This window comes from Hemicordylus capensis, chromosome 5 (genome assembly GCF_027244095.1).
Source record: "Hemicordylus capensis ecotype Gifberg chromosome 5, rHemCap1.1.pri, whole genome shotgun sequence".
Classification (NCBI taxonomy): domain Eukaryota; kingdom Metazoa; phylum Chordata; class Lepidosauria; order Squamata; family Cordylidae; genus Hemicordylus; species Hemicordylus capensis.
This window is the reverse complement of record NC_069661.1, coordinates 181,638,199-181,650,325: the sequence shown is the minus strand read 5'-3', so window position 1 is coordinate 181,650,325 and position 12,127 is coordinate 181,638,199. Positions and strand designations below refer to the sequence as shown.

The following is a 12,127-nucleotide window of genomic DNA, read 5'->3' as shown; positions in this document are numbered from 1 at the left end:
TTTATAAGAAGAGATGTATGCTTCTTTATAAGAAGCAAAGAAAGTATTTTCTTTCAGAGAGATGGAGAAGAGGACTGTGGGCACTGTACCTTCACAGTGCCACCATGCTAGGAGAAATGGCACCTTCTCCTAGGACTGCAACTTTATTGACTTCGCAGATAAAGTACCTGTATGTATTCTATGCAACAACAGGAGAACTGCAGTAGTTTGTACTGGACGCAGAATTCAACATCCCAGATGCCATAGCTTTCCTTTAAAACACAGCTCCTATATCCTAGCCCTTGTGGCTGCAAAAGTCTGTGGGTGATGTTTCAGAAACTTCTGAAGCTAGCATTTTTGCTTTATGCATAGAGTCCATGCACAGAGTCCTCTCCTTGTCCCCAGCATACCTGTTGGAAGATGTCAGGTCACCTAGTGTCAGAGCAGAGGACAGGTTAGGCCCCCACTTCAGTTATGTCTCCATGTGCAGTACTTTGCTTTTTTGCAAAGCAGTCAGTGGCAGTCATTCATGTGTATGGCAAATGGTAAAAGGGTGTGTAGGGAAATACCACTAAAATGAGGGTTAAACCTCCTTCCTACCCATGGGGGATTCACATTACTGGAGCAGGTTTTGTCCCTTTCTGCTGAGTTATAGCCTCAGGGTTGAGTCCAGGAATGTTAATTTGGGGGAAGAAAGGAGTGGCGAGGCCCATTACTAGAGGGGCAGTGTTATATATTATTTTAATATATAGTGACTGAAAACTTGGGGACCGAATGAGAGTGAGGGAAATATTATTGGCGAGCACTCAGTAACCTTGCTACCATTCGGAGTCATTCCTGCACAGCCTTTTTACTTTGTCCCAGAGAATCTACAAAGCCCCACGCAGGCTTTCATTGCTTGGCCATCCTAGAGCTGGTAAACAATTGATTATCCACCCAGTCAAATAACAGTTCCCAGCCAGGAATTGTGAACTGTGCCAGGTACTAGACTACTCCTGTTTTTGCACTGCCAGGCAGGCAGTGTAACAGGATGGTTTATGGGCTGTCACACATGGCTGGCAGTCTGCATTCAGCTCCATGGCTCATGGGTTGTGCAGATCTGTTCTAGAGTGCAACAGAAGCTGAGGACAAGCATTCTTTTTAGCCTTCATCTCATTTGTCTCTGCAACCATCCTGTAGTATCAGGTACTATTATTCCAATTTAACGGATGGAAAAACTAATACAAGGCACTCAGGGCTGAAGTAGGATATTAATCCAGTTTTCTTAAATTTGTCCATTATCCCATTTTCTTGGCTTCTTCTTGTTTCTGTCCATTCTGATGACCCAGAGTCACATCAGCAACAGGAAAAAGAAGACTGACCATTTTAAGGAACACACATTAATATGCTATGAATTTGCCCATTGCTATTGTGGGGGTGGATTTTAATCATATTGCTAGCCATCCTATGGTAGTAATTTTCCGAACAGAAGGCTCCTCAGAATCCACAGTGCAAATACCCCATAAATCTCATTTTTTGAAGGTAATCATGCAATTTTTATCCAAACATTGGGTTCTAGCAGTCTTAAATGGAATTCAAGCTCTTTAGCTGGCAGTGAAAGCAAACTTTACACTCTGACAGGATTTGTCCATGTTCCCTCTGCATCTGTAGAAGTTAAACTTAAAAAAAAATTAACCACAGGCCACTTTTGATGCTACTCTACACCCCCCCATCACAGCCCATGTGATTAAGAAGGAGCTTTTCCAAGAATGTGCCAATCCTGACACCTTTCCCAGACATCCTGACATCCTCCCAGTTCATTCCTTTATCATGTGGGTGTGTTAATCTGAACCATTCCCCCCCCCCCCCGCCGCCCGCCCGCAAACAACAAGAATATACCAGGGGACACAAGAAGAGGTGTCCTCTCCTGTATAGATATAACTGAATATACCAATGGCAGATGGATATACCTGATATAGATATAACTGAATATCCATCTGCCATTGGTGACGTCACATGACTTGGAAGAGACAGAAGTTCTGGGAGTGTGCACTCACCAGGAACTGGCCATTTTCTCTTACTTACATGCCGCTGTTAAACGTGAACCCACCCTTACTCGCCTTGTACATCTTTCAGTTATATCTATCATCACCATCATTTTATTGGCTAGGCTACTGAAGCACTTGTACAATGAGCAAAGTTGTCCTGGTACAAAAAGATCACATAGTTGTGCTAAATCAGAATTGTGCTCTTGTGCAAAGTGGAATTTCAGAATTGTGCTTTTGCGCAAAATTTCCCTACAAAACATACAAGGTAGGCCACAGGTCACCACCTTGTTGCACTAGCGCAAGCAGGTTCGCTCTAGTGGAACAGTAATCTGGAATACAAGCTAGCATTCCAGACTAGTTAGCACAACAGCCTTTCACCAGCACTACCCTTCATTTGTCTGGATGACCACCACTATTCTTTTATTGTTTTTCAACCAAAAAAAGTGTTCAAAATCATTGTAATATTAAAGTTATGAGGAAATGGTTCCTTATCCCTACAGGGCTCCCAATATAAAAAGAAATAGCCACTGGGAGGGATGCTGGGCTGGATTGAATAGGAATAGTTGTTGTCCCCCTGTTAAACTCCATCCTTTTCAAAAAGTGCCTCTTTGTCCAGTTAGCAGGGATGGGCACCTCATGTGGAAAAGTGGTAAAGACATTTAAACAGGGAAAAGAGAAAAACAATCTAATAGGAACATTTGAGTCACTATTTGTGAATCTATTAAACACCTCTCTACTGCTTGTAAAATTTCATAAATTTAGGCCATTCGGACCAAAAATCTGAAACAAGAGCCTATTTTGCAAATATAATTATTGTTCATTTCTTGCTCTCCAATTTTCTTCTGACTTGCTTTCTTTTTATTTTTCAGGTGGCTGGTCTCATTCTTTGGCTACCACTGATCTCCAAAGACCAAGCAAACTTCAGGATAAGTCTGTAATTCAAGATGCCTTTCAAAGCAAGAGTAGAATTAACTGTTGAGTTGCAGAATATGACAGTCCCTGAGGATGACAACATCAGCAATGATTCCAATGAGGTAGAAAATGGACAGATGAATAGGTGAGTAGTTTTCCACTGCCAAAGCTTCACCATGTGAAAACACACTGTTTAAAAACAGCATTTCTGACTTGAAGCACAGCTAGTGAATTATTCATTACTGAGTCATGTTCCAACTGAAGATGTAATTTGAATTTCGTGCTTACCCTTTGTTTGTTGGGCATCGGCAAAAAAGAAATAAAGATAGAATACTAATTTATTCAAATGTCATTGTGCTTAATACGAATGTACAAACATAAAAGTAAACAAAAAGCCAGCATTTAAAAATGTCTGGCCATTCAAAACAAAATCAAATGAAATAGCATTATACATCAGAGAAATGTTTGGACTATATTACTAGTTTTGATCCTAGATCAGTGCTGCCTGTAACAGGGATTCCCAAATGTTGACTACAATTCCCATAATCCCTAGCCAGCGCTCATTGCAGCTGGGGATGATGGGAGTTGTAGTCAACAACATCTGGGAATCCCTGTTACAGGGAACACTGTCCTAGATATCTCTGAATCTTTGGATATATTGCAGTGCAGATACCAAAAAGGTGGCTATGTTGATCCAGAACTAAAATAGTTCCAAAATTATTCAGACAGGTTTATATTATAGCAAGGCTGACCCATCCATTTTTGACACCAAGCTCTACATCTCCTGTAGTAGAACCTGTAGGCAGGTTTGTTTCAGATTGCATATTTCAAACACACACACACCCAAAGTTTGTATTTCATCAAGGCTTATCCTGCCTTCCTTTGACAACAAACAGCACCATCTCTTCATCTCTTGTTCTACAACAGTATCACTCAGAGCTCTTTTGCATGTTTAGGGAGAGCCCTTCCAGGGGCTTTCTCTCTTCAGGATGTAGGTGATATGGCTGCATGTTTAAATTTTCCACAGCAGCAAAAACTCTGTGCTCATGGAAAATCAGGAAGAGAGTTAATTAGGGATGTGCAGAATTAGTTTGCGATCGAACCGGAACACTGTGAACTGGGCCAGTTCAAGCGGTTCAATTACAAACCGCTTTGAAACAGTTCAAACTGGTTCATTGTATTGACCAGCTCAGCTGATTGGTTTGACCGAATTGGTCCACGCACCCATGGTTCGGTACAAATTCCGTTCTATTGCTGACCAAACCACCCCAACTGATATGTGCACACCCCTAGAGTTAATAGCCTAACCTTTCTATGTATAGGGAGCACTTTATTTATTTTTTTAAGTCAGTAAAGGGGGATATTCAAAGTGCATTCCTCACCTGCACTCTGAAGTGCTACAGTCCCAGGAGGTCTAGTGCTACTTACTGCGGTTGAGGTAAGCAAGCTAAAAGCTAAAGAGGTCAAATATTTCTTTGGCTGATTTTGAGTCAGAAGAACTGCTCTTTTTCCAACACAGACTTAAACTTTATCTGTGTCGGGGGGTTTTAATGGCTTCATTAATTGTTATGTAAATTCTTATTTAAAAATTTATTTACTAGGAAAAGCTGATAACTGGAAGCTCAGATCTGAGTGTTCATATAATTAACTTTCATAAATGCTATTACTGGCTTCGGTGGCATGGCAGCAGTGGCAGTTCCTCTAAACCCTGTCAGCACTCCCCTACCCAGCAGTGCGAGCCAGCACCTCCCTGGTTCCAGCCTCCGTGCATGGTCACACAGATGACCGTGTGTGGCCATGCGGGAGTCAAACAAATGGGGGTCATACAAATGGGCTGGTGGGGTTTGGAGCTGCCACCAAAGCCAGTAAGGTGCCCTCTCTCCTCCCAGCCACCCTTAGAATCCTTTAAAAGGCAGGGAACCCCTTTGCTTGTAAAGGGATTCCCCTTTACAAGATTCACTGGATTCCCCACCAGATTCCTCTTCACAAGCATAGCCCCTCGAACCATTTTGGCCTTTGGTCCATATTGCCCCTCGGTCCATATTAGACCCGGTCTGGTTCAAACTCAGACTGGCTGCCTTTTTTTGAGGCCAATTCAGTTCAAGTTTGAACTGGTTGAACCAAGCCAGTTCAAATCGAACCTGGTTTGATTCAAATCGGTTCTGCACACCCTATTAATCATGACCTTTCATGAGATGAATGTAGAGTTTAATACACTCTTAAGCTGATTTTATTATTTGTATTTTGATTTGTTGTTGGTTTGCTTGGTATCGTTTATTATTTTCATCTAATGATTTTTGGTGGCTTTTTACTTGTTTTATCTATATGTTTTATTTCATGTTGCAAACTGACCAGGGTCATATGAGAGAAGAAAATTATATAATCTTTAATAAAATAAAATAAAATAGATGTTCCCAATCAGAATACCTGCATCAGTATCTTTCAAAACCTGCATGCATATCTTCATTATTTTATGTTAATTTTTCATATGTTTTCTGGCTCAATCCAACTAGAGCTAATAATGACCAAGAGTCATTGAACCCAATGGAAGAAATTAGTTGTACCACTTTAATTCTAATTGCTTTCAGTGGAACTTAGTTACGGCTTCCTTAGCTGGCTCTGTGTTTGTTATTATGGGACATGATCCCGTCAGATTTAAGCCCCACTGATTTTGAAAGACAGAAGCATGTGCTTAAATATCAACTGTTAATATAAATTAGGACTTAAAAGTAGGCTGCTGAGTTAACTTGGACTGGTCTCTGTGATTATAAATATAAGAGTCGCCACTATGAAAGGTGCCTCTTTGCCCAGTTAACAGGGGACCAGAGCAATCCTCTAAAAATGGCTATACCAAGTTCAGAACATAAAGATAGATGTGCTGGATCTATCCAGTCATTCTATTTCCAGTGGCTTTAAGCCACAAAGAGGGTGGACTGCATTCACCTTTAGGGCTGGAAGGGGATGCTCACTCCTCTTGATAGTTCCCAGCACCACTTCCTTGTGAGTTTTCTGGAAACACCTGGCTGGTGTTTCTGTAGGAAGCAGGATGTTGGACTACAGGGACCTTGGGTCTGATCCAGCAGGGCTTTTCTTATGTTGTTGTTTATTCAAAGGTAATACTGCTTCTGAACATGAAGCTAAAATGTCTATTCTGAATTTACTATAATGACAAATTTACTATAATGACCTCTCCAAAGAGCAGTTTAGCAACTCAACACAGTTTCCTGCAGTGCAACCAGACAAATAGAAGATGCCCTGCATATGTAAGGTTCAGACCTCAGCATATGTAGGTGAAGGTTAAATATAAAAACCCTGGATATTCCTAGCCCTGTGTCTCTGTAGTCACTACTAGTGGTGTTGCTGGGGCAGGTGGGGGTGGGTGGGACAGGAGCACGGGGCACCAATATTTTTTTTTTGGGAGGGGGATATCCTAGACTTCCCTCACCTCACCTCCTCCTCCTCCTCCTCCTCCTCCTCCTCCTCCTCCTCCGCTGCTGCAAGGATGGTGGCAGAGGAGCTTAGCAGCATGCTGCCAGGTATGTGAGAAGCGACCAGGGAAGTGGCAACGGGTACACACATGCCAGTTCCCAGCTGGCTTTTTGCATGTCTGGCAGCAGTGTGCTGTTCAGTTCTGCTGCCGCCATCAAGGTGGCAGAGGCAGTGGCCACAAGCAGTAGTGGCAGTGGCAGCAGCAATGGTGGCCACCCCCCGCAGTGGTGCAGGAGCCTGGTCCCTGAGCCCTTTTTAAACCTACAAATAAGGTTAAAAAAATGTTGCTGTGTCTATGGTGCTGCAGTGGTCTGGGCTCAGGCCCCACATCCTTTGGGGACTTAGCAATGTCCCTTGACTCTGCTAGATAGCACTAGTCAAGATTACAAAAATAACTCGTAATTCTTTTAGTGTGTCACAATAGGACAGAGCTTATTTTCTCAAATCTGACATTTCTAGATTGCTTACATTAAAATCTCTAAAGCTGCAATCCTAAATATGTTTACTAGGGAGTAAGCCCCATTGAGTACGGTGGAACTCACTACTGGGTAAATACGTTTACTAGGAATGTGCCAGCGTGGTGTAGTGGCTAGAGTGCCGGACTAGGACCGGGGAGACCCGAGTTCAAATCCCCATTCAGCCATGGAACTAGCTGGGTGACTCTGGGCCAGTCACTTCTCTCTCAGCCTAACCTACTTCACAGGGTTGTTGTGAAAGAGAAACTCAAGAATGTAGTACACCGCTCTGGGCTCCTTGGAGGAAGAGTGGGATATAAATGTAATAATAATAATAATAATAATAATATTGGCTCCAAGATTCTGGAAATGGCCTAATATGGGCCATTCCAGAGAGTATCGGAGATATTCTGGATCCAAAGTAGGGAAGTCTGTTTCAGTCCGGAGTTCTTTGATAACCATCTGAGGAATTCCAGAGTATTTAGGAGCTCCAAATGGTGGTGGGAGACTGCCTTTTTTCTTCAGATCATGGTTGAGGAGGAGAAGCCATCTTCTGCCATCTATCTATCAGCCTGCCTGCCCATGCATTTATTTCTTTTTTTTTTAAAGCCAGTTATTTTACTTACAGTTTAAAAAAATAAAGCAGTAGATTCTTGGATATTACATCACTTCCCATGAGATTCTCGGATACTACATCACTTCTTCTGTAATTCTCTATGAATACAATTTCCAGGTTCCTTTTAAAAATTAATTTAATACAATGGATGGCTAGCCTTATTCCCCACCCCCAACTTTTGTTTTACTTCCCCCATAGACTTCTATGGGGATTTTCACCAATTTAAAAAACACATTCTGAAGCTGGATTCTGAAGGACCCAGAAATGATATCTGTGGACCTGATATCTGTGATTCCAGATTGGACCCAGAACTGATATCTGCAGTTCCAGATTGGATTGGAGAAGAATTTGTGATTGTGCACAGCCCTAATGTATACAGTTGCTCTGTAACTGTTGGATATCTAATTGTGAAGTCCTGTAACTTCACATGGTCTAATAGGAATAGCAATCTAATAGGTAACTTAGCAGTCTAATAGTCTAATAGGAACTTCTGGATGCAATATGCTACCAGCAAACTTCTAGAAACTAAAAGAGTATGTGCTACATTGAATTTGTGATTAAGAGATGGGCTTAAAACTGGATGTGGACATGAAATGATTCTTTGATAAATAGCACCTACGAGAAATTGAGACCATCGTGTGCAGGGAAGGGGAGGGACTAATGCTTGCTGTGCCATTTTCTGACGGAATGTTTTCTCCATTTGCAGAAAATAGCTGCTTCAAGGGCAAGGAGCCACTTAGTGTTGTTGTTGTTATTAAGAAAATAGTGCAGAGGAAAAGTGTTAAGCCTTCTGCCTGCACTACACTGCAGTCCGAATCAGGATTATCCCCTGTGGCTATTTATCAGAAAGAAAGAAACACTCCCTTTTCAATTCCTGTGAAACCCATCTCTTAAACCCATCTGTTAATGATGAGCTTAATGTAAATATGTAGTTTGGCCCTGAGAGAGATTCACTAGTGAAATGTGCATCTTCTTAATCATATAAGCAAAGAGATAGGGTCCTATCCTGAGTAGTTTATCGTCATTTCAACAGATGAAGGGAAAGAAAGGAGGCTGCAAGAGTAACAGGGGGAGAATATGTGTAAATGTGGTTGTGCATATTTAAGCTTAGTTTCAGTAGAAGATGGGGACTAAGGGATAAATCAAATGGGAGAAGTAGGATTTGACACATCTTGAAAACATGCATTTCTCCACAGTGAAGTCACCTCATCAGAATAATGAGCAGAAGATCTGCTACTCACTTGCACATCCTCTCTCTACAACTTGTATAGCATCTAAAATTGCCCTTCTAAGACAAATTCAGGAGTCTCTATGCATTTTTATATTCATCCTTCCCAAATTTCATGACAACATAAGAACATCCCTATTGGATCAGATCAATGATCCACCTTGTCTAGCATTTTGTTTCTAAAGGTGGCAAGTTAGATGTCTCTAGGAAACCTATAAGCGGGGTATAAAAGCAACAGCCCTCCCCAATGGTTCATTTTCAGTATTCAGAGGTATGTTCTTCTGAACATGGTCTTTCTCTTTTGCAAATCGTCATTATGGATCTGTCCTTGATGAATTTGTCTGATCGGTTTTTAAAGCCATCTAAGGGAATAATCTCCATTATTCTTCATTTAATACTGTGGCAATGAATTGAATATATCAACTTTGCACTGTCTGAAATAGTAGATTCATTCTCATGATCCTAAACAGGGTAGGAGGAGCTCCCAGCCAGGGTAGGAGAGCCAGTTCTCGATTGGCTGTGACGTAAACCTGAACATCAGGGTAGGAGGAGGGGGAAGTTATTGTGTAGGAGCTGGGAACTAGGTAGGACAGTTTTTCATACACCCTTGATAAAATGCTGGGAACAGAATCTGGGCTGGGTGTGCCTGTCCTATCCAGCTCCCGCCTCCCACACTTTCACTCTCCCCTCCTGCTTGATGTTTGAGTTTACATGACTGCCAGTTGGGAGCACTCCTGGTTCATCTACCAAGGCTACATCTACCAAGTATTTGTTTTCATCTATTATGAACTTACCACTGATTGGAGAATTCCAGATGACATCCAGAGTAGTGTTGTGCTAGCACTAGGACGTTGCACAAAGCAAGTTCCAACTAGTTCTTGTATGTATAAATATATATGGAGATGGTCGACTACTAGCTCAGGGCTGCTCAGTGTAGGCCCTTCAGCTGTAGTCGGGGATTATGTCAGGGATTATGGAAGTTGTAGTCCAAAAACAGCTGGAATGTCAAAGTTGAACTGTCCTGTACTAGCGGTTGCACAACATTGCAGAGCAACACAACTTCATGCAGCTCCACAAATGTCTGAAGTGCGTACAACCTCTTGTTGTGCTGTGGTTCTAGTGTTGTGAGAGAGGGAGAAAAGTCCATTTGCATTTTCAGAAATGATGTGGGAAAGCACCTTCTTTCTGGTCATAAGTTCAGTGTGGGAGCAGTTTTCTTAACAGAAACATGTAGGAGAGCTGCATCTGGGCCTTTTCAGACTTCTATGCTTTTTAGACCTAACTGTCCGTGTTGATCCCTTTTTGTGAGCCTTTTCTTGAATACCACATGATGCCACCTCTGTACTATTTTTTTACTTATGCTCCATCTTTTCACACAACCATGTTCAAGTTGCCTTCATTAAAATGACACAAAACAACACCGAAATAGCACAAAACTCAATGAATAGCAGTTACACACCATAAATAGCATTAATGTATATTCCTGCTGTGCAGATTGTCATGCTAAAAAAAAACGTGTTCCTGTTGTGTTGGTTTTTTCCAGCAAGTTTATTTCAGACCGTGAGAGCAGAAGAAGTCTAACCAACAGCCATTTGGAAAAGAAGAAATGTGATGAATATGTAGGTAAAACAATAGCAAGTATTTGGAGCTGCTGTGGGAGGTGGCTGCTGAATGCTGTTCATGCATGTACATATGTTCTCTTAGCCTACAGTTTTAGCCTCCTCCTCAGATACTGTCATTGGGAGGGGCTGGGCTCAGGGGTGATGCATGTGTTTTGCATAGAGAAGGTCCCAGGTTCAGTCTCTAGAATCTTCAGTTAACAGATCAGGCAGCAGGTGACAGGGAGATACTGGGCCATTCAGAGTAGACAAATATTGGGCTAGATGAGCCAGTGGTCTAACTTTGAATGAGATGGTTTCATATGTTTAACCCCGAAGGTCAAATACACAAACATCAGAATCAAAATAAAGCTTATTGGCTGACCAAGTGGACACAATATAAGCACAGGATACTTATCAAAATAAACAGTAATGAAAAACTTGTGATTTAAGGATTTGCTCTATGTGATAGGAATGTTGAGTCTTTTCTTATTATCATATCTTTACAGATTCAAGGCACAACATCATTAGGAATGTCTGTCTTCAACCTCAGCAATGCCATCATGGGCAGTGGAATATTAGGCCTTGCCTTTGCATTGGCCAACACAGGAATTGTGCTTTTTTTGTAAGTAGTCAATGTGCAAAATGCATTTGGCAGACATAGTTCATTTGGAGTAGATGCAAATGTTTAAATTACACTTGTGTGAATAAATGAAGTGGTCTGTAGTCAAGTAGTATGACATTTTCATGCAACTTGACTGTTGCTGATGTTTAAAGTCATCTTATTTTTGTCCCTGTTCTTGCTTATTCAGTTCTATAGGACTTTCACAGTTTGATCTCATGAGCCACTTGTACATAGGACAAAGATGAACCAGATCCAAGCAGTGAGGCTTCCCCACCAGTCTTCCTCCACATTTGATTGTGCATTAAGATGCAAAAAGGTATCATGGGGAAAGTTCTGTGAGGATACACCTTAAGAACATAAGAACAGCCCTGCTGGATCAGGCTCAAGGCCCATCTAGTCCCAGCATCCTGTTTCACACAGTGGCCCACCAGAGCCCACTGGAAGCCTACAGGAAGGAGTTGAGGGCATGCCCTCTCTCCTGCTGTTACAACTCTGTTAAGAGTTGTTACTCTTAATTTTACTGGTCTCTTTCAGATATTGGATTATAACTGTCATTTATAGCTAGATAAGAACGGTGACTAGCACAGATGCCGGTTAGTCACAAATGGTTATAGAAATGCTATTTTATCTTTCTGAGAGCAAATGCAAGATTAAATGAGATAGTTTTCATCTGGCCCCACTGTCATCCACTCTTAGAAAATGCAATTCAAATGATAATATATCAGATTGCAGCTTCAAAAGTAGGGCACTTCAGAGAGGAAAGTCCCTAAAGTAGGCCATCAGATTCTGAGCCAGTGAGGATTTCAGTTTAATTTGTCCGAAGATAAATGAGGGCATTTACTCTTCTCTTGCTTATTCCTAAATAATGTACCCTAAAATACTGTTTTGTATCAGGATACACCTACATATTGAGGTCATTCACACAATCAAAAACTGTGTTCTACCCAGGTTTGGGAACTTTGTGTGCTCCCAATTGTTGGTTGTATGGAAGCAAGGTATGCTCTCCCAGTGGCCATTCGCTCCTCTGACTCCATCACAGTTTTTAGAAAGCTTTTTAAATCTTGGCTTTTTATCCAGGCCTTTACATGATTGTTTTTATTGCTGCTTCTATGTGTTTTACTTGCGTATAGTTTTTATGTTTGTATTTTATAGACTTTAAATTAGATTGGTTTTATATTTTTAGCTTAATATTTTTATT

General features: G+C 41.4%; 1 protein-coding gene across 2 annotated transcripts in view; it reads left to right on the top strand.

The window, feature by feature from the left end:
* SLC38A1 (solute carrier family 38 member 1) overlaps positions 1–12,127 on the top strand; it is a 75,080-nt gene that overhangs the window by 21,653 nt on the left and 41,300 nt on the right. For both annotated transcript variants that reach the window (XM_053255192.1, XM_053255193.1), the window contains 3 exons: positions 2,876–3,063; positions 10,250–10,325; positions 10,814–10,929. In XM_053255192.1, the coding sequence (XP_053111167.1) occupies positions 2,951–3,063; positions 10,250–10,325; positions 10,814–10,929 (305 nt within the window). In that variant the 5' untranslated portion in view covers positions 2,876–2,950. The remainder of the gene's footprint in view (positions 1–2,875; positions 3,064–10,249; positions 10,326–10,813; positions 10,930–12,127) is intronic.